The sequence below is a fragment of the Pyxicephalus adspersus genome, chromosome Z (assembly GCF_032062135.1).
Source record: "Pyxicephalus adspersus chromosome Z, UCB_Pads_2.0, whole genome shotgun sequence".
Classification (NCBI taxonomy): Eukaryota; Metazoa; Chordata; class Amphibia; order Anura; family Pyxicephalidae; genus Pyxicephalus; species Pyxicephalus adspersus.
The window spans coordinates 24,272,467-24,296,963 of NC_092871.1; the positions used below are offsets into that span (position 1 = coordinate 24,272,467).

The 24,497-nt window shown below is 35.0% G+C and overlaps 1 protein-coding gene across 1 annotated transcript in view; it reads left to right on the forward strand.

Moving 5' to 3' along the window:
* Nucleotides 1-18,030, forward strand: part of HTR2C (5-hydroxytryptamine receptor 2C) — a 305,993-nt gene extending 287,963 nt beyond the window's left edge. Inside the window, exons 4-5 of the mRNA XM_072430653.1 lie at nucleotides 250-450; nucleotides 11,888-18,030. Of these exons, the coding sequence (XP_072286754.1) occupies nucleotides 250-450; nucleotides 11,888-12,723 (1,037 nt within the window). The 3' untranslated portion in view covers nucleotides 12,724-18,030. The remainder of the gene's footprint in view (nucleotides 1-249; nucleotides 451-11,887) is intronic.
* The last annotated feature ends 6,467 nt before the right edge of the window (nucleotides 18,031-24,497 follow it).

Sequence of the window (24,497 nt, forward strand, 5' to 3'; positions counted from 1 at the left end):
GAAAGAAACAAGGCACAGTTGTCTATTTTAAGTATTGATTACTAAAGAAAGCAGCCATATAATATTCTCAATTTAAAAGTTTAAACACAAGAATAGAGAGTCGTATTTTAGCTGTGTGACTTTAAATCTGGTTGGAATCCTGGTGTGTTCTCTTTCTGAATTGAGCCTAAAGTTTGTTTGATTATTTCTTGTAAGACCTTTTTAAGACTTTTGATACAATTTTCTGTCCCATTTATTTTCTTTGTGCAGATTATGCCTGGCCTTTGCCCCAGAAACTGTGTCCTGTGTGGATCTCATTGGATGTATTATTTTCTACTGCATCTATCATGCATCTCTGTGCTATTTCTCTTGATCGGTATGTAGCAATACGTAATCCCATAGAGCACAGCCGCTTCAATTCTCGCACTAAAGCTATGATGAAGATTGCTGCTGTGTGGACTATATCAATGGGTAAGCATTGACATCTTTGTTATGTTCTATCTGGAGGTGTTTTTATTAACTAAGGTTGTAGCTATCAAGAGTGATTCTTTAATAAAGATAATTCTGTGTGTCCAGTAAAAGTGACAGCGATATGGTTTGCAAGAGTGATAGGGGTCTTTAAGTTCCCCTGGAGGTTTTTCTGTCTTAAATTTCCACCTTCTTTTCATCACTGTCCTTCTTCAGAACCAAAAAAACCTTTGTGTTGAATAACAAAGTTTTAAATTTGTCCTCCACAGTGGACACAAATATACCAATGGAACCTGAGTTTATACCCTTTCGACTATAATTGTTAGAGAAGGAATTATAATGTAACACCCACAGTTACATTTAATGCAATGCAAGCATGGTGGTGCGTCACATATAAAAGCTTAAAGCCATGCGTTTCTCAGTAAATTATTCCTCAGGTATACTCACAAGAAATGTTGGATTGTGTTGATCGCAAGCTACTTGACTGTGTCACATAGGCGTGAAAAACACTTTTTCATGTTCTAAAGTTATAAGGAGTTTTTATTAGTATAATGTATGATATGTTTTAATGTTTATTTTTATGTCCACTTAAATGTTTCATATAATATTATATTTCAGTTTCTAATAATATAGGTATTGTTGCCATTATTATTTTAATTGATTTATTGGAATTGGTTGGAGATTCAAAAAAATGTTTTAACTGTTGAAAACACCATTTATAGATTATTGGGCTTTGGTAAAGGTGTCCTAATAGCAGCTAGGAAAAATTACCTATTAGGGAACTTTAGTTGGACCTATTCATGTCAGAGAGCCAAATTGTCAACAGGGAAACTGGGGAAAATCATATATTAGGTCTGTCTATGAAATATTGAGACTGTATTTCTATCTCTTAAACAAAGCAGTGAAGTCTGATTATGAGCACTTGCCATTAATGTGTAAACTTGTCCAAATATGTACAGCAAACACAAGCTCTTTGTACCATTTAGTTTGTTATCGGTCACTGTTTACTGCAGTTGTGTTTCCCCTCAAGTGTTGAAATCATGAAAAGTTTAAAAGTTGAGTGAGACTCAATTTCTCACCAGAGAAAAAAGATGGCCAAGGAAATTTGTGCTGAAATTCTGCAGTAACCTGAGGTGGACCCGAGCCTTGTTCAAAAAGTCATCACTTGACTTGGAAACTTGGATCTTCCAGTATGATCCTGAAACAAAACGACAGTCAATGCACCAGAAAACACCTTCATCATCAAGAATCACTAACACAAAAAGTGTGTCAAAACAAGTCCAAATTTAAAGCCATAGCTATCGTTATTTGTTTTTTTTTTTTTTTTGAAGGGCATAATTTTGGCAGAATGGGTTCCAGAAGACAAAACAGTGAACCAACATTATCATAAGAAAGTTTTGACAAAGCTGAGAGTCAGAAAAGACAGGCAGAAATGTGGGAAAATGGTTTCATTCTTAATCAGGAAAATGCCCCTTCTCACACAGCACGTTATGTGACCACTACCTTGTACACCTTGTAATTTTTTTCCAAATTGAAATTGGTGCTTAAAGGAACACACTTTGGGCATGATTTATAAAAGCTCCCCAAGGCTGGAGAGGATACACTTTCATCAGTGAAGGTGGGTGGTCCAGCAAACCTGAAATGGATGGTCCAGGATTCAAAACATTTGTTAGCGAATAGCAAATGACTTTGAAGAAATTAATTCCAGGGTGGATCACCCAGCTTCACTGGTGAAAGTGTATTCTATTCAGCCTTGGAGAGCTTTCATAAATCAGTCCCTTTGAGTCAATGGATGCAGTAAAAAAAAAAGAAAAACATCAGATATCTTAAAACAGCTGACAGAAACTAATCTGCTCCACACCTTTGACCATTGGAAAACAAAACTGAATCTGTGCTTGATTGCGAATGGTCAATATATTTAGGGGACAAGCACTAGAATTGTCATGTAATCACTCACTTTTATTTATTTATATCAGTCTCATTATTTAAAAGAAAAACCTTGTATTCGGTAATATCGGTATTTGTATATCGGTAATCTCGAGTGTGGCTAGGGGTAAAAAAAACATGCTGAAAGCGGTAACCCCAAGCCACACTCGTGCTAGCTACAAAACATAAAAAAAACACCTGGTCCCATCGGCGTCCCCTGGTGTCCTGTCCATCGGATCCCATCCTCGGGCTGCGGATAGATGGCCTCCACTAATTACTATGGGCCTTTTGAAGAGAAGGTTGTCCACTTTATTAAATGGGATCCAAGTAAATGAATCAGAATGCAAAACACATGCATGGCTTTGGCCAGCACGATTTTGCCATGTGGCTGTGTTGCGCAGTTGAAACTACACAACTGATAATTCAGTTGCTTAGAGACAAAACAGTGTAAAACTTACTTAACATGAATGAAAATTAAATAATATTATTGTAAAATTTGTACTGATATAATTCAAAAAGTCAAGAACATTCAGCTTGACAGGTTTGGCATTGGTTCAGTGACCGTCTGGGGAAGGGGTGCATATGCACGGAAAGCCACATAGACCCCATGTGTGAGCCTAATAATACCCTGACTGCTGTTAGGTAGCAGGACGAAATACTATTCTCAGAACTTACATTGACCCAGTGGTGCATGAGGTCCTCCTGGCACAGGACAGTGCTTGACCATGTGTGGCCAAAGTGCGTAGTGTTTCTGGTTCACAAATGTGTTGATTTTACTGACTGGTTCCAAATACCTGAATCTAATAGAGACCCTCTGGGACATTATGTATTGGTAAACCAAACCAGGAGTTTAAATATGCCCTGATCCAGGTCTGGAAGGTGATGGACACCATCCAACATTATCCATCTCGTCAGAAGCATGCACAGACATTATCATGCATACAGGCATGTTTTGATCAAATTCATGAAAGTTTGACCATTCTGCAATTTCAATTTTCAGTTTGATTTTTGAATCCAGCACTTGGTAGGTTCATGAGTTTGGTTTCCATTGACCATTATAACATAAAATTTTATTTGAATTACATATTTATCAATAAAGATTTTCACCTGAAATATTTTGGTCACTGAGATCTGATATGAGATTTTACTGTTACCTTAATTGTTGAGCAGTGTATATTAAATACAATTTGTGCCTAAATTAAAAAAAAGAAAAAGCACATTCACTCATCTGTTTACCTAAAAGCAAATGAATAGTGTAGATATAAAATTTAGCAGCAATCATTTGTAAACTATTTTGTATTTTCCCTGGATACTAAAATATGTGCTGCACCTGCCTGTCTAGATTTCATCGAAGATTTCCTCTCTGTAAATGTGTAATATTGTCATATAAACCACAAGGTCACAATACAATCACATTTCCACTGCTATTCATTATGTCCTAGACTGAAGGGTATGAATTCATTTTTCATTCTGAAAGATTTTCAAATAGGTTGTAACATACATGTCCTTGTTGTGGTCTATAGATTGTACATTATTTATGTGTCACAATGAATTCCATGTAATAGTGGGAATCAAATACAAGCATTTTGCATTGTTTGATACAGGCTTGCAGCTGCTCTACATCATAGTAATTTAGAGAAAACTGCATAAATAGTAACAGACTTTGGAATAGATGTAATACTTTTTCAAATGTTACTAAAGATTTTGTAAACCATTAAAAGATTTGCCAATTTTTGCCAGTATCATATCATGTACACATACTGCATATTTTATTATGAACACCTGTTCACCTGCTTATTCATTCAGTTCAATATTCAGCCTATCATGTATCAGCAGTTTGACACATAATGTCATGCAGGTACAGTTAGGAACTTCAGTTAATGTTCACATCAATAATCCAAATGGAGGGACCGTTATATATACATGAATATTGCTGCTCAAAGGACTGGTCTGAGTAATTTTGTAACTGCTGCCCTTCCAGGATATACATGTACAGCAGTCTCTTGTACTTTAGAATTGAGAATAGAAGGTTAGAGGAGAATTGCTAAGCTGGTTTGCCAAACAGAAAGGCTATGATAACTCTTGGCGACTGGTGATAGCAAAAAAATATCGTAGAATGAATAACAAGTTGAATGGTAAAGCTAGACATACATTGCAAAACCTTCAATTAATGAATCTTTCAAATTAGGAAAAATGTTGTATAGGTAACATCAAGTATGCTCAGCATAAGGCTGAAGACATAAGTTTCCAACTGTAGACACCAGAAACTAAAAGTTAGTATTTTAGTGGGCACAGTGGTAAAGATCATAAGTATTAAAGAGATAAAGAAGGGCTTTTTTGGCATACTGTTTTTTTGCAAAGTTCACATAAACAAAATATTTCATCAACATAACATAAAATAGCTAGATTTAAGTTTTTCACCAATTTGACAGTAAAAAAAAGTAGTTCTTCTGCACCATAAGGGAACTGCTGTTTAAAAAATGTCCAATCTGGAACAGCAGTCATCTTAAAGTCTGACGCGTTTCCCCATACAAGGCTTCCTCAGAGGGATAGCAACATGTGATACAAACTAAATCATAAAATAGTCCTGATAAGGATATTTACCAAATTTACATATATGTTTATATAATGTAATATAGGACAATCAATGACTATCAACAATCAGTGAGTACTTATTCAGGAAACATCTATCCACGCTTCTGTAATATATGACAATCAAGGTGTGACTTATATTTGGACATAATATACAACAGTGTAATTAGGTCAATATTTGTAAAGGGCACAGGATCACCAAACTGGACAGTTTTAGATGAATTTTTTATCTCTGGTGAGCCACACAGATTATATGCCAGTCACCAGATATGAATCCATAAGAATACCTTTGAAATGTAGTATGAAAAGGTGATTCACAATCTGTATATGTAGCTAACAAATGTGGAGAAATAGCGATACAAACATACAGCCATTAAAATACATAGACTTGGAAGATTCTCCACTAGGTAATATGAGAATAAAAAAAAAAATTCTAAAATCTGGTTGAAATAATGCTACAAAGTCGAAGCTGAAATTGAAAGCTAATTGGGTAACAACGGAGGTCCTAGTTTTACATACTTTTCTTCAATATTCTAGAATGCAATATTCTATTGCATTAACTCCTGAACTTTAAGTGTAGTCAATCTATTAAAATAACAATCCCCCAAAGACAAAACCCTCATATAGGTCATTCCTCTTGAATTCAATGTATAAATCTTGGAAAGTTGAAAGTTGTGAAAACATTTACATACAGATCACAAAGGAATTATTTATAAAGGAATGAATTTGACATTATCTGAAATATTACCTAGTGGAGAATCTTCCAAGCCTATGTATTTTAATGGCTGTAATTGATTCTCCACCAGATAATTACCTATACATATTCGGACATGGTCTTGACAGATATTTCAATATTTTCATATTTTTTTTCAAAGAAGGTCTCAAACAAGATTTTTTTTAAACAAATGACCCCACTCGTGACAATGCACCAAAGCTTTCCAATTGTCCAGTGATGGTTTTCAAGCAAGTTTGCCTAGTACTCACAATATTGTAATTCTTTGTCAAACACCAGCATTGAAGATTCAAAATGCAGTTGCACTTTTTACTACCATATGATTTTCCTATAACCAATACATACATTTTTTTAAACATTTTTTATTAACTTATATGAAAAGTAAGACATAAAAAAACATAATACAATAGTTAGGAAAAGAAAGGTGGGGGAAAGATAATCAAAAAAGAGGATTGATCTGAAAAAAAAAAGAAATAAACATATGAAAACACCATATAGCACAATTAGAAGGTTCAATAAATTACGGTAGTCAAAAAACAAATGGACACAGAGCAGAAGACAACACAATCAAGTGATCAAATGTCTTACATGAACGAAAACTAGACTAACAGCAAGTTATTACATCAGAATCAATAAAGGGGGGTAGGACGATTATATCTGGGTACCCAAGAATAGCATGAATTCAAACCCAGGGGGGGATACTCAGCACAAAAAAGGCTTCTTTTTAGCCAGGATTCAAGTGGCATTAATATGCAGCACAATGTATGAACTGCATCAAGTTTCTTAATTGTTTTCCAGTGCCATGAATTCTACTTGTAAGGTCTTCCATGCACGATATTTCATTACCGGTCGAAAGCATAATGGAGTAGCTCCTCCTTCTTACAAAACAGAGGGTTTTATTCCTTTCTCAGTATATCACACCCTCCCTCTTTACTATATCAGGACTTGCTCATCATGATTATTCTACTCTACCTTTTCTACTTGGCTACCTTTTCTTTTTCTATACTTCCGTCCCAACTTCCTTACCCCCAGATGCTGGTTTATAATGCCTTCCAACCAACAAAGTATTTTTCCTCCTAGACAATCGGCACCTACGCCATTAAAATGTGGTTTACCTATATCAAGGTATTGTGAGGACAAGTCAAAGTCTTTAAAAAAACAAGCCCATTTTTCAACAACATTTATTTCAATCCCCTGTATAACTTTTTAAACTCACAGTGCCTCTTTGTTGAAGCACATATTACTGGCTGTATTTTTACTGTCTTGCAGCTCCTGGACGTATCTCTTAATTTCCTAAAATGATTTTAAGGACTTTCTTTTTTATCCTAATTTTCACATTTGGACTAATGACATGATTATTTGGTCCTCAACAACACCCAATAGTCCAAAGGTCCAGATTTATGATTTGCCCTTTACTATTTGTTTTTTCCCAAAGACTCATTTTCAAACACTAGGAATTTGAGAGCATTTGAAGTGGCTGGAAGTACCTAATACATAATACATGCAACATCTCAAAAACCATACTTCAACCAAATACCATTACTAAAAGGGAAGTCATTCTGTTTTATATGATTATTATGTTTTTATCTATGTAAGATATGTAAGAAGAAGATACACAAGAAATAAGAACTCTTTAAATGTTGCATGTCATAGATTCAAAATTCCAGCATGAACTATTTGGAGGAACTATTTGAGACCAAAAGAGATACAAGCAATGTAATAATTCATCAATATTTAAAAGGAACTATAAATACCCTTTCTGGTAGGCAAAGCCAATTTAACAAAGTTGCTGGAATCTGCTTTTGTGATAATTACATTACTAAAATAAATTACTTTTAATTCATTATTGATGCTCTAGAAAAATATTTTATGGATTAAAGAACAGCAATCAAAATTGTTAAGAACTATATATACTTTATGCACATAGGTGTAGCCTTTAGCTGCAATTTTAAGCTAATAAAGTAATCAACTGAGCATGAATTAAATTTCTTTACAAATTCCTAACAGTGGAGCATCAATTTAATTTTCTTTGCTCCTACTTTAAAAAGATATTAATAGATTCATACTGTATCATTATATTCTAATAAATACAGACAGCAGGAACATAAAGCATTACATATTGTTACCAGTAAATTTATGTTCCAGAAACAAAGTAAAATTTTGGTATGGTCCTGTCTCCTGTGTAAATGTTCATAGCAAATTGTAACAGCCTTACCTAAATATGATCAATCTCACATTGAACTGGAACACTACAAACTAGTTGTGTCCAACTTAAAGATTTGTCTAAAGTGTTTTATTTGTTCTGTTCATTTAGATTGTGTAAATATACTCAGCATTGAGCTAACCCGTCATGAGAAAAATACCAGAGCTGCCTATGCTGACTCTTTACTTAAAATGTTGCTTGTCTGTCTCTAGGAACAATCTTTGTTAAGTATTTTATGTATAACTGAACCAGTGTTTACAGATAAGGAAAATCTAATCAAACAAGTTTCAGGTCACTGACCTTAATGTACTGATGCTTGAGGGTCAGCATGTTAACCACAAAGTGTAGATATGCCAACATAGTGCACAGTTGAGTATAAGAAAAAATTGAGTAGGGGAGAATCCTTTAAAATAGGATTTTTCTTTAGCTAAAGTGTTTGCGTATTTATCTGGTGGAAATGGATATATATACAGGCCCTATAAATGAGCCTATTTGCCAACCTTGGAAATAGTCAAATGGACGAGAAAACACAAAAAGAAGGGCTTTTTTGTCAAAAAAAATATATATTTTGTCTTAATGATTACTTTTCATAATACATATTACTGCTTTGAAACAACTGGAAACACAGGTCCATAACATTATCATTCTGACCCTGTAGGGGCACTAGACAATAATCTAAGCACTTCCTCAAGGCTGTCTTGGCTGGTGAGCTGGGAGGAGGTCCAAGGTGAACTAACAGACTTTATGTTCCTCCTGAGGAAGTGACCAAAGTCACGAAACACGTCGAAGAAAATGTCAAGATATCAAGATAACACAAATACAAGTCCCTTTTTTGGGTGCTCATCTGAAGCCCCTTCATGCCTAAGGGAAGTGTTCTCCCCACATTTTTGACTTGAAGGAATATATACTGCCATGTAATCATGCTCAACCTCGCTAAAATGTAACGTCACCCCAGAAGAAGCCTAAATCAGGCGAAACGCGTCGGGTAACCTACCTATGTATTCAACACTATTGTCATTATATGGGACACGATTGTTATTATGTTGTATTTTCCTGTCAGTAGCTTATTGCCTAGTGCTCCTACAGGGCCAAATTGATGATCTGGACCCATGTTTCCAGTTGTTTCAAAGCATTGATCTGTGATATGTATTATGAAAAGTATTTATTAATACAAAATATTTTTTTTTTGCCACAAAAACTCTTCTTTTTGCGTTCTTCCTCCATTTAAGATTTTTCTTTAACCATAAACTTATAGAATGCTAGGTCCTTGTAGGTTACAAAAACCAAGCTACAAGTTTAGTACTATAAGAAGTATTTAGGGTAATTTAACACTTTTATCAAAAACAGTGCTTAATCCAAAATTATTCATAATCACTCCCTTGATAGAATAAAATTTTCAAACTGAAAATGAAATCCAAATTTTATTTGGCACCTATCTGACCACAGCTCATGTCGGTGAACAGTCTTGGCATGACTCCATGCTAGAATAAAGCACCTCTCTTGTACATGCTTGGGAGTCATGCCATCCTGATCCAGCCAATGAAGACTGGTAAAAATTCCAGACTCCAGTCCAGGTGAATATGGAAGCACCAGAGACCATGCAGAGTCCAGAAATTGCAGAGCTGGAGAAGCCCAGTTGGTAAATATGTCTGCCTATGTGTAAATATGTTATGCATAATATGGCTAAAACCTCCTGGGGACCCAAACATGATGGGAAGGTAAATTCAGCATTAAACAAATAAGTAAACATCCCGTGTAAACATTTATTGTGCACATCGGTTGCATGACCTTTTTTTTAAATTCCCCAAATGTATTACTCAATTCTTGAAATTTTGTATCACCCATCCAAAAAAGTGATTGGAATGAAGCTACATTATTGCTTTATTTTCATGTCCTATAAAATCAACCCATTTCCACCTGTATTTTACTATTTTGTGCATCTAATTTAAAACACTCTGGATTAGTCTGCCTTTTGTTGTTCTATGTAATTATATTGTGAAGTAATTAAAATGAGTGGACAGATTACAATGCCAAAGAATAAAATGGTTATTTATTGCAATATAAATTAAGCATGAATGCAATAATTAGTGTTAGATGACAAAAAGAAATAAAATTGTTTGTAGCAATTTAATATCTTATAATCATACATGTTGTCTTTGTAATGATGAATGCACCTCTGTGTGCTGACAGCAAATTAACATGTAATCATCATGCAACATAATCGGATGATTGGTGACTTTATTCTGTTTATTTGTATAGAAACCCCAAAGCATTAATTAGAATTCCTATTTACAGATGATATCACTACCTAAAAATGTAGCTTGTACATCACATGTAATTATGTAAATCTGGATTGAAATGTTAATTTTTAATTACTTTGCTAACAAACATCAACAACATGTCACCAACAGTTAAACATTTTTTCAGCTTCTGCCAGTTCAGTTCTGATTATACTAGAGACAGATTAGAATTTCTATCTGGCTTTCAGTTCTATATGTAAGTTTTTTCTCAATCTTAGGCTTTAATTTGATAATACCTAGTGATCCTGATATAAGGTTCTTTGTGAAGGAACTTCACAAAGAACCTAACTGTGTTCTTATGTTGACACCGTGTAACAAACCTTTCACTTTTACAGACACTACAATGCCAACACATTATTAAGCAGATGATGATGGGCAGATGATGCTTTAGCAATGCTTGTAGACTGGAAGTGACTGGTAGAGGCTAAAGAGATCAACAGAATGATGATCAAAAGGATTAAAAAAAAGTGAAAACAGTATTTCATGGAAATAAACATAGCAATAGCTTTATACAGTGCTTAGAAAATAATATCCTTGTTCACATTGGCGTTCAGAGTTTATGCAAATGTCGTGGTCTACAATTCCCATACGTTATTTTGGAACAATTTATCCCCTAAGCCATTTTCCTGCATTTGGCACATAATTGTTCATGTTGGGTGCTTAGATCACATTTTTTTTATTTATTTTGTTTCTACAAGGCCTTTTTAAATGAACTTTTTCCTCCCTCTGGCTTCTAAGCTATGTTTATAACCTTACTATATGCTAGCTATAGTCTCTTCCTCTTTCTCTTATTTCCTCTTTTTCTCTTTCTTTTTTCTTTCTCTTCTCTCTCTCTTGTTCCCTCCTATTTCGTTTCTCTTTTTTTTCTCTTCTATTTTGATCCTCTTTCTCTTTCCTTTTTCTTTATCTTTCTTTTCTCTTCTCTTTCTTTTTCTTTTCTCATTCTCTTCTATCTTTTCTCTTTCAATCATCTTTCTCTTTTCTCTTTCTCCTATGTTTTTCTTCTTTCTTTTCTCTTTCTTTTTTTTTTCCTCTCTTCTCTTTTTTTTCTTTTTTCCTTCACTTTATTTTCTCTTTCTTTTCTCTTTCTCTTCTCTTGCTCTTTTTTTTCACTTTCTCTTTTCTTTCACTTTCTTTTCTCTTTCTCTGCTTTTTCGATCCTTTTTCTTTTGTCTTTCTCCTCTCTTTCGATCTTCTTTTTCTTCTCTTCTCTTTCTCTTCTCTTTTCTCTCTTCTCTTTCTTAGTCTTCTTTTTCACTGTCTTCTCTTTCTTTTCTCTTTCTCTGTCTTTCTCTTTCTTTTATCTTTCTGCTCTCTTTCGATCCTCTCTCTCTTCTCTTTTTCTTCTCTTTCTGTTCCTTTTTTATTCTTCTCTTTCTCAGTCTTCTTTTTTGCTGTGTTCTCTTTCTTTTTTCTTTCTCTGTCTTCTCTTTCTTTTCTCTTTCGTTGTCTTCTCTTTCTTTTTTCTTTCTCTGTCTTCTCTTTCTTTTCCCTTTCTTCCTTCTTCCTTATGAAGAAAGCCTTAATATTATCTAGTTGGGCTTTAGTTTTGGTTTAAAATAAAAGTGACCCAAAACAACATCAGAGTATCAGCTACCTAATTCTCATAATATTTAAAAGGTCTAGAATGGTATTCTAAAATTAAGTCTAAACCTAAAGTTTAAATAAGATTTATTTTTATTGCAGGTATTTCAATGCCGATTCCCGTGATTGGTCTTCAGGATGACTCCAGGGTGTTTGTGAATGGGAGCTGTGTATTAAATGATGAAAAATTTGTACTTCTTGGATCTTTTGTGGCATTCTTTATCCCACTGATCATCATGGTATTTACATACTGTCTGACCATTCAGGTACTTCAGAGACAAGCTACAGTGTTCATGTACGAGGAAGTGCCAAAGCAGAGAAAGAACAGCATAAGTGGTCTAAAGAAAGACCACAACACTGAAAACATTTCCATGATACAAAACCATGAGGCTGCTTCTCACATGAACTCTCCAGTAAACAAAGAGGCAGCGCTGTTTCGAAAGGGGACCATGCAGTCAATCAACAATGAGCGAAGAGCCTCCAAAGTCCTTGGGATAGTCTTCTTCTTGTTTCTCATCATGTGGTGTCCATTCTTTATCACAAACATCATGTCTGTACTTTGCAAAGAGGCTTGTGATAAGGACCTCATGGTGGAACTGTTGAATGTATTTGTTTGGGTTGGTTACGTGTCCTCAGGAATCAACCCGCTAGTCTACACACTTTTCAACCGAACATATCGAAGAGCTTTTTCCAACTACATCCGTTGTCAGTATCACAGTAGCAGAAAGACAATGCTGCAACAAAACCAGTGTCATCATAACCCACCATCAACTGCCATGTCTGGCAAGGACCTTAATTTAAATCATTATAGAAATGGCAATGAGCTACCTAGCATGGACTTGGATGAGACGGAGGAAGCTATTGAAATGCAGCAAGGGACATCTGAATTATCTTTAAACAGTTCAAATGTTGTAAGTGAACGGGTTAGCTGTGTTTAAACAAAGGTCCTATGGACTTTCACTACTTAGGTCACTTTCAAATATTTGTGTAAATGAAATGTATGTCATGTCAGACAATAATGTAAATATTTGTTAATTATTGGAGGCCATTTTTTTAAAAAGACATCTGCGGTCCAGTGTTTCCGTCCAATTATTTATGTCTAGGTAATTTCCCGTTATTTAAGGCAATCTAATTGTTATTTTGGTTACCAGGCTGGCAGAATGTGATGGCTTTTTTTATAACATGCATGATCAGATACTTTTGCTCTAAATATTTCATTGGATGACCCATTAAATGTAATAAATTGCTGCACATGCAAACATTATAATGATATGTGAAAAAGTACATACATTAATATTTGCATTACTATCAAGTTAACTTACATTTTTTTATATTTTCCTTTTTTTTTTAATTTTCTTTTGCAAAGTTAAATCTGTTGATGGTTTGCCTTCTCTGATGTCCTCTTTCCATTTCAACATACTAATGAACCTTTAAATAAATTCTTTCTGTTTTCATGATGTACCTTACTTTACACCCAATGATGTAGTCACTGGGATTTTGTTATTCTCTATGCAATGAAGGCAGCTCATGACTAGTAAGTGGGAGCATCAGGATGCTATATTATAGCTTCCTGTAAGGATCACAGCATCTTCTTCAGTCCTCTTCCCGAGAGCATGTAGCTTTAGTACAAAGAATTGGCTAGCTGTTGGATAGACTCATGCAAAGAATATAATGAGTTGACATCCTTCATCTAACAAATGACTAATCTTGTAATTAACTGGTTGTTAGTGTTAGCTAAAATTTTCAGTACAGGAAACCTGTTTACAGGACTGTGCAAACCTAAAGGTTAGGCTGAAGCTTAGTTTAATCTTCTTAGTTTTGTTTAAACGTTTGAAAAAACTACTTCTCAAAAAGCTTTAAATCTCCCCCGTTGGGTAAACTTTTAGATAAAATTAACGTTTTGGCTAAACATATACTTTACATTTAGCTGTTCATGAACGTTCATGGTATAACTTGTCAGTCATGTCATGGTAGAGCTAGCTAGTCACGTCAGCTGGAACTTCTCTATATTCGAGAACAGTACTAAACAGGTCCATCTGAATTGTGCGAACTACAACTAGCTAGTAATAAAAGTAAGTACTTTATTGCCTGACACAGCTTTATCGGGTAACAATCATACATTATAGGGTTATCATAATCACCAAAAAGCTCTGTAAGACCATTTATATAGATTTATACAATACCTTTTTGTTTTGTTATCTAAGAAATGAAATATATATTATTATTCAAAAAAAGACAGTACATCCAAAATTCATATATAGTTTTTTGAAAATTTAGATCCAGACATGTTTCACCATGATCCTAAAATTCTAAGACTTTGGAAATATATATATATATATATGTATCTTTAGGTCCACTCTTTCTTAAATTAGATTGTTCACATTTATGTATCTGCCTGTCGTATTATTTTTACATATTTGATCTTCTTTTTGATCTTGGAATGTAGGTACTATGGTGTCTTTGGCTGTGCACTCCCAGTCTCCTATGGCAGTTGTTTGGGTGTGCTTTGTTTAGGTTTCAATGGTGGGTGTCCTTCACATATAACATATTACAGTACCAAAAAAACACAACTGAAGAATTTACATTATTACTAATGCAGTAAGAAAGAATAGATTTGTTTGTATAGATATTTATAACAGAAAAAAGCTTGTAGGTTAGACCAGTGCTTCTCAACCGGGGTTCCATGGACAACAAGCAATATTTCACTCTCAGGTCAGATAACACTGACACCAATGATCTTTTTGGCTCTCTGTAAGGGTCACATTCTTCCCACTGACTTGTAATGTTGCAGGTATTCTTTCTAATGACTGAGTTGAATATAGTAAATATAGCAGGGATTCCTTAAAACCTGAAAGTTATTTTAAAAGGTTCCCCATGTTAATAAGGTTAGCCAGTAAACCAGTATCTAAAATAAGAATTTCCGTGGACTTAAAATACATCATCAAGGAAATGATATGACAATAAATTTTATAGTTTAAATTATACTTTTTTTGGCTTAAACAAGTCGTTAGAGATGCAAGGTTTGGGATCTCTTAGTACATCTCTAAAATGAATGCACATTTCTTCATGTTTTCTCACTGCACTGCTCAGGCAGAACTAATACCACTGCTTGGAATTTCAGTACATCGTAGGCACTGTTGCCAGCTCATGAAAAGAGGTTAAAGGCTTACTGGTTTTCTGGCAAAATAATTAGGTATTGTTTTGTACTAACAGCATTTTTTAAAAAAAAAACAAGTCTTAGGGGAAACATGAATAAATTGTAGATTTGTAGAGCACATGTTTTTTAATTTTGTCCAGACTTAAACTTCGCTTTTAGAAATTGGTAGCATGATTACCCTAAACCCATATATGAACCAGTCATCTAGAATAGAATATAGATGGTTTGCATGCCATTTGAGTACACAATGTTTATAAGGGAGATTTATAAAAAAACTTTAAAAAGAAATTCAAACAGGTCAGACATTCATGATATCTCTTGAATTGTGTTGTAGTATTGATTTAGGATTTAAGGCATTGGAAACAACAGATGTAGAGAATAGGGTGTTTAAGCAGCAAGCATTCTATTATTCCAGTCAGCCAAAGTGGTCAGTGTGGTAGTAAATCCAGAGCGTCAGGTTTTAAATATTTCTGTCACAAATGTTTGCTTATATAGGTATTATATTTCTATAGAGATGGACAGGGGTTGAAAAATCACTATACAGATTTCAAATGCTTTGGTAGGTAAAATGATTTGTTTTTAGGAATTGTACACGTATGCCTAACGTTATAGTTGTCTACAGTTATTTTTTCATCCAAGAAATGGAAATGCTATTTATATTTTTGAAAATGTACACATATCTGAAATCATTATACAGAGCTTATATTGCACCAACAAATGTAAATGATAAGGATGCTGAAGTTGCTGAAGAAGGTTTTATATATCTATTTAACATCATATGTGCTTACAGTTTATAATACATGGCTTTTCATCATGTAATTCATATAAATGCTACGAAAGAGTGCAAATAACTTTATACATTTACAAAGGCTTGTACGTGTAAATAAAATACATATGTTGAGGTTAAAGAGTATGTAAACCCGAACAATTTACCTATTTTATTTGTCTCATTTTGGTCTGTTGAATATACCATCATTGTTATATCTGTTCAATAAGTAACAACAAAAAGCAACCTGCTGACCCTACCAAAAATGTTGCCATCTAAAAACATACAGTTCTCCCTACCTGCGCTTTAGGCAAACTTGTGTCCAAAGGTGACAATGTGGTTTCTTAAAAGATCCAGTATGGAGAGGAGGACAGCTTATGGTAGACACAAACTTGATTAGAAAAATTGTGAGCAGGCAGGTTCATTATTGCAGAAGGGTCAGGCAATGTCCATTGTGCAAAGAAAGAAACTTACCTTCCTGAACGCTATTATTTTATATTGCAATTCTCTCTCATCACAATTCTGTCTTCGATTCTCTGCATCAGTACCTTCACCCACTTTTCTTCCAGGTCTGGGTCCGGCACATGCATGCGCATGGGGGTTCATTATTTATGATAGCCAGGATACCCAGCATTGTACATTAAGCTGTGTACGTTGAAGAAAAGATTTGGAACAGGCAGGTCATTTTTTTTTTTTTTTTTTTGCAGAGGGGACATCACCGGTCTGCTCACTTTTCTTTCCTTTAAGAAAGAAAATAAATCCTTACAAAAAGAAAACATATACCCTGCCATATCTAAGGACTTGTTAGCTGCCAAATATTGCATTTTTGTTCTTGGGTTTAGATACACTTTAACGTCAATTGTGTATTGGTAATGGAGCAATATAGGTTATCCCAATATGGAATACCTCATTGCAGGCCAAAACTCTGTGCTTTTCTTAGCACAGCTGAATTTTTATCAACCTCAGTACTTCCTTATGGTACAATATATGCATTCCAAATCAAGTTTAAAGTGATGCCAGACTATGGCAATTCTACATGCCTTATATGAACAATGATTCATTCTCATGATACAGACTCAATCCTCAATGTGGATTATTTATTTATTTTTCTTGTAAGATCATTTATTTGATTTTTTATGTGTGTCATTTGACTTATTTATATTATTTCATATAGATGAAAATTAATGAACAAATTTAGCATGTGTAATTGTTTAAAGAATTGTTACCTAGCATTTGGAATAAATAAAAAAGGACTATTTGGCCACCTAATTACCTTGTCTCACTATAAAAAATAGTTTGCATGAAAATGTACATTGCAAATGACAGTTTAAATCAGCAAATAAAATACATTGCACTACCGATCTAGCGCACTTTATCCTTAAAAAACTGTGTGAATGTATTAGTCAATGACAATTGGCAATCTATTGATGGAATGTTATTGCTGTAATTGCACATGAACTGTAATACAGTGCATGGTAGAGAAGAAGTATAACTTTGCCCATCTCTTATAAAATCTATTGTGATAACTTTTCGAGCAGCAATCAACATATTGTTATCAATACCAAACAACAGTATACCTATAAATTCACATCAATATATATTATTCATTAAAAGTCTAGCCAGCAGGAAGTAAGAGGAAATTTGTCCAAAGAAAGGCAATATCTCCTAGTTTCACCAGAACACGTTTACCCAATGGATGATTTCTCATCCTATACTTGTAACAAATAAACTTTTCGTCTGTTCCACAAACAGGACCTTGCATGTCTTTACTGTCTAAAACCTTTCTTCTCTTTCCTAGAAATGTATTTGCAGTGCAGTGTACTTCCAGGCTCACTCTGAGCAAGGTGTCTAGAATGCTGACAAGTGTCCATGATGACTTCTGTTTGCATGTGCAAAAGTGGCTGCCCAATGAAGATGAAAAAGTCGAAAAGATGGAGGTTCTGGCAGTTGAAACTGTCAGGGGCACCTTTTAATTTGTACTTCAATCCGCTGTAATTTATTCTGTTTATGTAATTCTTTGTTCCCATGTAATCCTATTTCATAAATCCACATTCATTAAATATTTTCATCTGTCCCCTTTTTGACTTGTTCACTTTTCTTTGTCTCTTTCGATGTCAGCTGTTCCTTAAATGTTTCATATGTCAAAAGTAATTTATTTTTTGTCACCGACTGCAGAAGCTTTATGTCAGCTTTGTTTATGTCCTAAATATACTAATGTACCTCTTACCAATAACGCCTCATACTGCCATCCTAAATTGTCAATTCATTATGTCACCAATCTACTTTTCAACTGCAATCACAAGTAAAGTCATACTTTTCCAATGTAAAAAAAAATGTTTTAAATTCATCAATTTATCCTGGTGCTGAAAAAGGCAATGGAAGGTAACTTGAAAGCCTAAAAGCATGTGAGTTGAAAAAAAAAAAGCAAAGAAGCATTGAGGAGGGATATGCCGAGGTTTAACTAGATAAATAGATATTGAAGAAAGTCATCGATTTTCTCTTCTGCATGCACCCACAACTTCAGAGAGGATTTAACTCTGGGACTTGTGCTGAAACAACAAATACTTTTATAAAGAGTGTGTGAGAAATGATGATAAATTAATAATGGCAAACAGCAGGCTAGTCTACATAGAAATGTCAGTTTTTTTTATACTTATGCTGATTGTTTAAAACAGAAATTCTTAACCAGCATTCTGTGGAACTCTAAAATTCTTCTTGAGGTTACCAGGGATTCCTCAAGCTATTCCCATCCCATGGTGCCCTCATAATTTGAGGTTTCATGCCGCTCATGTCTCAAGTCCACAAGAATGACCCCAATGATAACCTTTTGCCTCTCTATAAGGATTGAATGTGAACCATCATGGTAGGAGTGACATACTTTACACTGCCCATCAAAGAAGGCACATTTTTTAATTAATTTAATAGTGTTTCCTGAGACATCAACATTTTAAGGGTTCCTTAGGGGTACAAAGGTTGAGAAGGCTGGTTTAAAATATTTACATGATAAAGGTCACCTCAACACAATGCAGGAAAGCACTAACTTTCTGCTTATCAGCCCTAAGCAGTAAAACTTACACAACTCTCTAGGTTGACGACTGTCCCCCTCTCCAGCAGCACACCTACATTAACTGAAACAAGAAACATGATAGGGACACAATGAAGTTTGGTTTAGGTGCTTGCCACTGGGGCACATCCAACTTCTCCCAGGAATGCCTGGGAAAGAGTTTCTGCATTCCAAAGAGAATAAAAAATCTTTGATTACTTTATTATGAATCATAAGTAAATAAATAACGACAAGACAGTGGGGTCTTACTAGGCAAGATTTAAGTGTTAATAATGAAAGGCTTCCTCAGAAATACAATATAAAACGCTCAAGATCCTTAATATTATAAGTGATCTTATAATCAGGCCATCCCAAGGTAGCACTATACAGTCAACAACTGATAATGAATAAGCCAACATTGGTCTGTGGTGGATAAACTTTTCAGAATGTCCCGACACGTTACGCCTGTTATAGGCTTACCCAGGGGTATTGTAACATTTGGCAGTACACTGTAGTATACTGTAAGCAATATTCTTGATGAATATATTATTAATACAGAGAATAACTAAACCCATAGTGACATAGAATTATTCATAAAGCACTGATATAGTGATATAATATTATATCACTATAACAGTGCTTTTTGATTATTTGTATGTCACTATGGGTTTAGGTATCCTCTGTATTAATATTATATTCATCATGGTTATTGTCTACAGTATACTACAGTGTACTGCCAAATGTTACGATACCCCGAGGAAGCCTATAGTAGGCGAAACGTGTCAGATACTTTCTGGAACGTTTGTCTACCACAGACCAATGTTGGCTTATTCATGATCAGTTGTTGACTGTATAGTGCCACTTGGGATGGCCTGATTATAAGATCACTTATATTATTAGGATCTTGAGCATTTGATATTGTATTTCTGGGGAAGGCTTTCATTAATAACACTTAAATCTTGCTTAGTATGACCCCGCTGTCTCCTCTTTTTTTATTTACACATGTTTCAATAATTCAGGGTTGGCAAGTATATTTATGCCTAATTTGTTAGGAGACACCTTTTATTGTTTTTTGTTTTTCTGTTGCATCCTTTGATATGAATACTGCTGGGTATATCATTTTCAAGTATGCATAGAGTCCATTGATTGCATCAACAATTTTGAAAGTTTATCCCTGCCATGCAGCTCAATCCTCAAGCTAAAGAATCCACCAAACCAAACACCAAACCTATTAAATTGAAAAAAAAAGCTTCTTACCCAGCAACAAAAAATAATAAATAAAATAATAAGTTTTAACTGACTCCCCCCACACAAGGGCATCAAAATGGATTGTTTTCTTTCTCTGTACTCTTTATTTGCCTAGCATGAGAAACTCTTGGTTTCCTTCTACCTGATTTTAATAACTAACACCCAAGAACTGATAAGGTGCACCTATCTCTCACAGATGAGTATCTTATCCCTCACTGATTTGAGGTATGGTACTGAGTTGTGGCACAAATTTATTTTTAGTGCGAAATACTTTTTAAGCTAAGTTTCGTTGAAATTTGATTAGTATATGCAGAGACAAATGTAAAAGAAGAAATTAAAAAGCATTAATTAGAAAGTAAAAAAGTATGTAAAACAATACAAAATACCAATACCAACTAATATGATCTTGAACATAATTTGGAATAAATATTTCTAGGGGAATATAGTGAGTGATAGAATGTGTACCAGCCACAATCAAAACACAGAGTTTCCGAGTGATTCCATCTGGTCCTTCACCAGATGCACTTAAGAAATTTCCCGGACTTGCTGAGATAAACTTAATTTCTTCAATCACTTGGAGACAGTACAATCTCTTTCTGTTCTGACAAGTCTGCTTTATCTTCTCTGGGAAAAAAGAAATCAATTCTTTTTAGCTAATTGCCTTTTATAACTCATTCATTATAAGGGTAGAGTGTTGATTCGTTATGTAAGAACAGAATTCTCAGCAGATGGTGAATGATAATCTCTGGTGTTATGCTGCAATTGCATTTAGGAAAAAAAAATGTCATCAGCCACAGCATGCAAGAATTCTTTTTATTCTGAAATGACATTGGCCTATCATAACATAATTCACACAATAAAATAAAACTTTCCATTTGGTATAGGCTTTTTCACATAACAAGTGAAAGGTAATCTATTTAAAGATTTTTATTACATACCACTTGTATCTAAATAGGCAAAATTACATAAACACATTGCACCCCCAGAATAAAACGCACCAGCCTATGTATAAAAAATGTTTTTAAAATCAAAATATATGTCTAGTTATCAAAGGCATTTGTTTAAAACAATGCTCTTCTGCCTTTCTTTGTCCATGGTCCATGGCCATGTGTCCATGTGCCCCTCAGGTCCTTTAGCCAGTGAAAATAAAAAAAAATGTATTATAATAAAGTAATAATAATAAAGTATTTGTATAAAAACAGCTCCAAAAAGATTACTTGCATTTAGGCTTCCAAATGCGAAGGAAATTTAGGATATATCTGGCTCATCAATGTCGCACATGATATGTAAATATGCTTTACCTAAGCCTGGTCCTGCGGCACAAGTGGCTGGCTGGAAAGGTCTGATTGGAGTTGATTCCCATTCAGATTGGAGCTATTCTAACTTGGATCAGAATTTGTGCAATCCAAGGTTTGGTCTGACATTGCTATACCTATCATTTAAAAGCTATAGTAAGCCAACGGACAATCATCCCATGGCCAGATTGGCTGAGCCGTACTATACCAGTCATTGACAGGTTTAAAATGGTTTACTAAAAAATATGAACTCGAAATTGACTGGATCTGAGTCAGAATTTCTGTGTTACAAGCACTTATACACAGTACTATAACCATAGACAGGGATTTTCAACAAACGAATGTAAAGGGCAAAACAGAGGGAGTCTAGTGCAGAGCTGTCCAAAATTTGAGGGCTAAGATTTTCATATAATCAGAGCATATTTTGGCTCTTTATAAGTCACACCTTTCTACATTTACTGCAGTTATTTGTAAATACCAAAAATGTGAGAAGTCCTTGAAGACTCCGGCATAGCACATTACAGGTGAAATTATTTTCATATAAAAACATTATTGCACACACAATATATATAACTCCAGCCCTCCATAACTAGCAGTAGGACAGTGTACAGAGATGGTAATACCAGAACAGCCTCTAATAGTGAGAACAGAGTTCACTTGAATCTGCTTGACAGAAATGTCTTCTATAACAGTGGTAGCCAACGGGTAGTCCACAAAAAAATTTTAGTGGTCCATGTGGGGGGGGGGGGGTGCACCGTCCAGAGCCACGGACCATGTCTCCCGTACAGATTGTAGGCTCAGGGCGGTGCGGTCCTGAGACACAATTTGTCCACTCTCCCATCGCAGGGCAGCGCGGTCCTTCTCCTGACCCTGCTGGGGGGGTGCACCGCCCAGAGCCACGGAGCATGTCTCCATTAAAGATTGTAGGCTCAGGGCGGTGTGGTCCAGAGACACAACTCGCTCATTCTCCCATCGCAGGTCTTAGCCTGGTCCCCCCAGCGGGGTCCTTCTCCTGACCCTGCTGGGGGCACACTGGCCAGAGCCATGGACCGTGTCTCCCATCTGGATTGTGGGCTCAGACCTGGGATGGGGGAGTGGGCTGGTTGTGCATTATGACGTCACTCTGGGGGAAGTTAACCACGCATGCACAGTCCAGAGTCCGTTAAAAAGGACCAAAAAGGTTGGACCTCTATCTTGGATAAAGGTCCTCCATCTTGCATTTTGTAATCATAAGCTAACAATCTTGGTGAAATCTTTAGTGTTTCCTAGATATCTTTGATATAATTGTTTATTAAACTTGTAGATTATATGGTGACTATGTGCTGTAATTGGAGCTTTTATTACTGTAATATTAATGATTGTATCTAGTTTTAGATTTTTTATTTGATTTTATTATTCAGTTTTATGAGTTACATTAACCAATGCCTAATTATACAAACAAACATTATCAATCTCGAAATGCAAAAAGTGAAAGTAATTGATAAAATATAATAGTTTTTTACAAAATCATAATCATCAAATAAGAGTTAAATCTCCACTAGGAAAGAATTCATTAAACCAGCAGCTTAGCTATTGCACATTTCTTCTGTATTAAATCATGCAACAAAGAACAAAAAGGACCACCAATGGTGAAATATCGCAACACTGATTTTTTAAAAGCTTTAAAAGCACTGATATAGATCTAGTGCACATATCACTATGTAAACTGTGTGTTTCTTTATTGCAAATCTCAGCAATGAATGGCCAGGCTGAGAAAACCGACATAGTACATCCAACTTGATGGATCTTTTATGGGTTTAGGGTTAACTAGATAGGGTTAACTGATGTAATGGGTTTGATTTAATAAAGTTCTCCAAGGCTAGAGAGGATAAATTTTCATCAGTGATCCTGGGTTATCCAGCAAACCTAGAATGGATTTCTTAAAGTCATTTGCTATTTGTTAGCAAATGTTTTCAGATCCGGACCAGATCCACTCCAGATTTTTTTAATCATCCAGGTTCACTTATAAAAGTGTATCCTCTCCAGTCTTGTTGAGCATTAATATTTCAGGGCCTGCCTGAATTTTTTTTCCGGCTATACAAAGATAGTTGGTGTTTTTTAGTTTTTTTATTGTATTATTTTTTCAGGCTAACGTAATTTGTTAAAGCTCACCTCAAGCCCTTCCTACAGTCTTTCATTTATTGGAATGTATTTCTTTTAATCACAGAGGTCTGGCATTACATGTGGACATTACCATAGCTTTCTGTTCTACCCTGCTATCCACTCCCACTAGCCTCAATCTGCATACATTGCAAAAATCAACTGATAAAGTCTCTGGTTCCAGAATAGGTCATTTATTTTACATGTTGATGATCCGAAAACAGAGAAACAAAGGAAGGCAAAAGATCAACAAATAATCTCAAAATGAAATATTAAAGGTTGTGTCAATAGGCTCCTGTACTGGGGCATGTTAATCCTTAATGGAAAGAACTGAAATTTGTAGTTGAAACACTAGTTTTGCATTATTAGGGGCATTTTGCTTCAGGTACAGGTAAATGCAAGGGCTTAAGGAGCGGTGTTAAAGGAATTATAACCACCAGACAATTAAAGCTAAAATCTAACCATGTTCTACTATACTGATGTGTGAAAATTAAAGCTTAGGTGGTATTAAATACCTAAAGTGAAACATTTGAAGTGGAACTGATCTCATTGGCATAGATGAGCCTATGTTATAACCAATGAATATGCACAGCATACTTGCTGATCATTGCGCACACCTAAATATTTTTCTTAGTGCCTTGTAACAATGGCAGGTCCAGTAACCTGTCAACTCTGCATCCCATGAAGTCACCATCGTTGCCACTGATTTCATGGCCAACTTCCAGGTCCATGATGATGCTGTTTGCCAAGTGGTTGTACTACCAATTATTATGTAATTCAGTGAAGCACTCCATTAACATAAAAAAGTTCCTTTAGGACTATTTTCAGAAAATACTGGAATGTTCTGTGTTTCTGTTCTCCCTAAGGAGTGATGGTTGGCTACATTTTGTTTCAGTAAGGAACACTGAATTGGCAAGTTTGGAACCAATCACTACTCTGTTGCATTTATATATTGGACCTATGGTGACATTTGGTGCCTTTTAAAACAGGATAAATGTTTGGGAAACTGAAACTACTGGGTTGACTCTCACCATGGATGACAAGAAGAAGCTAAGGAAGGAAGA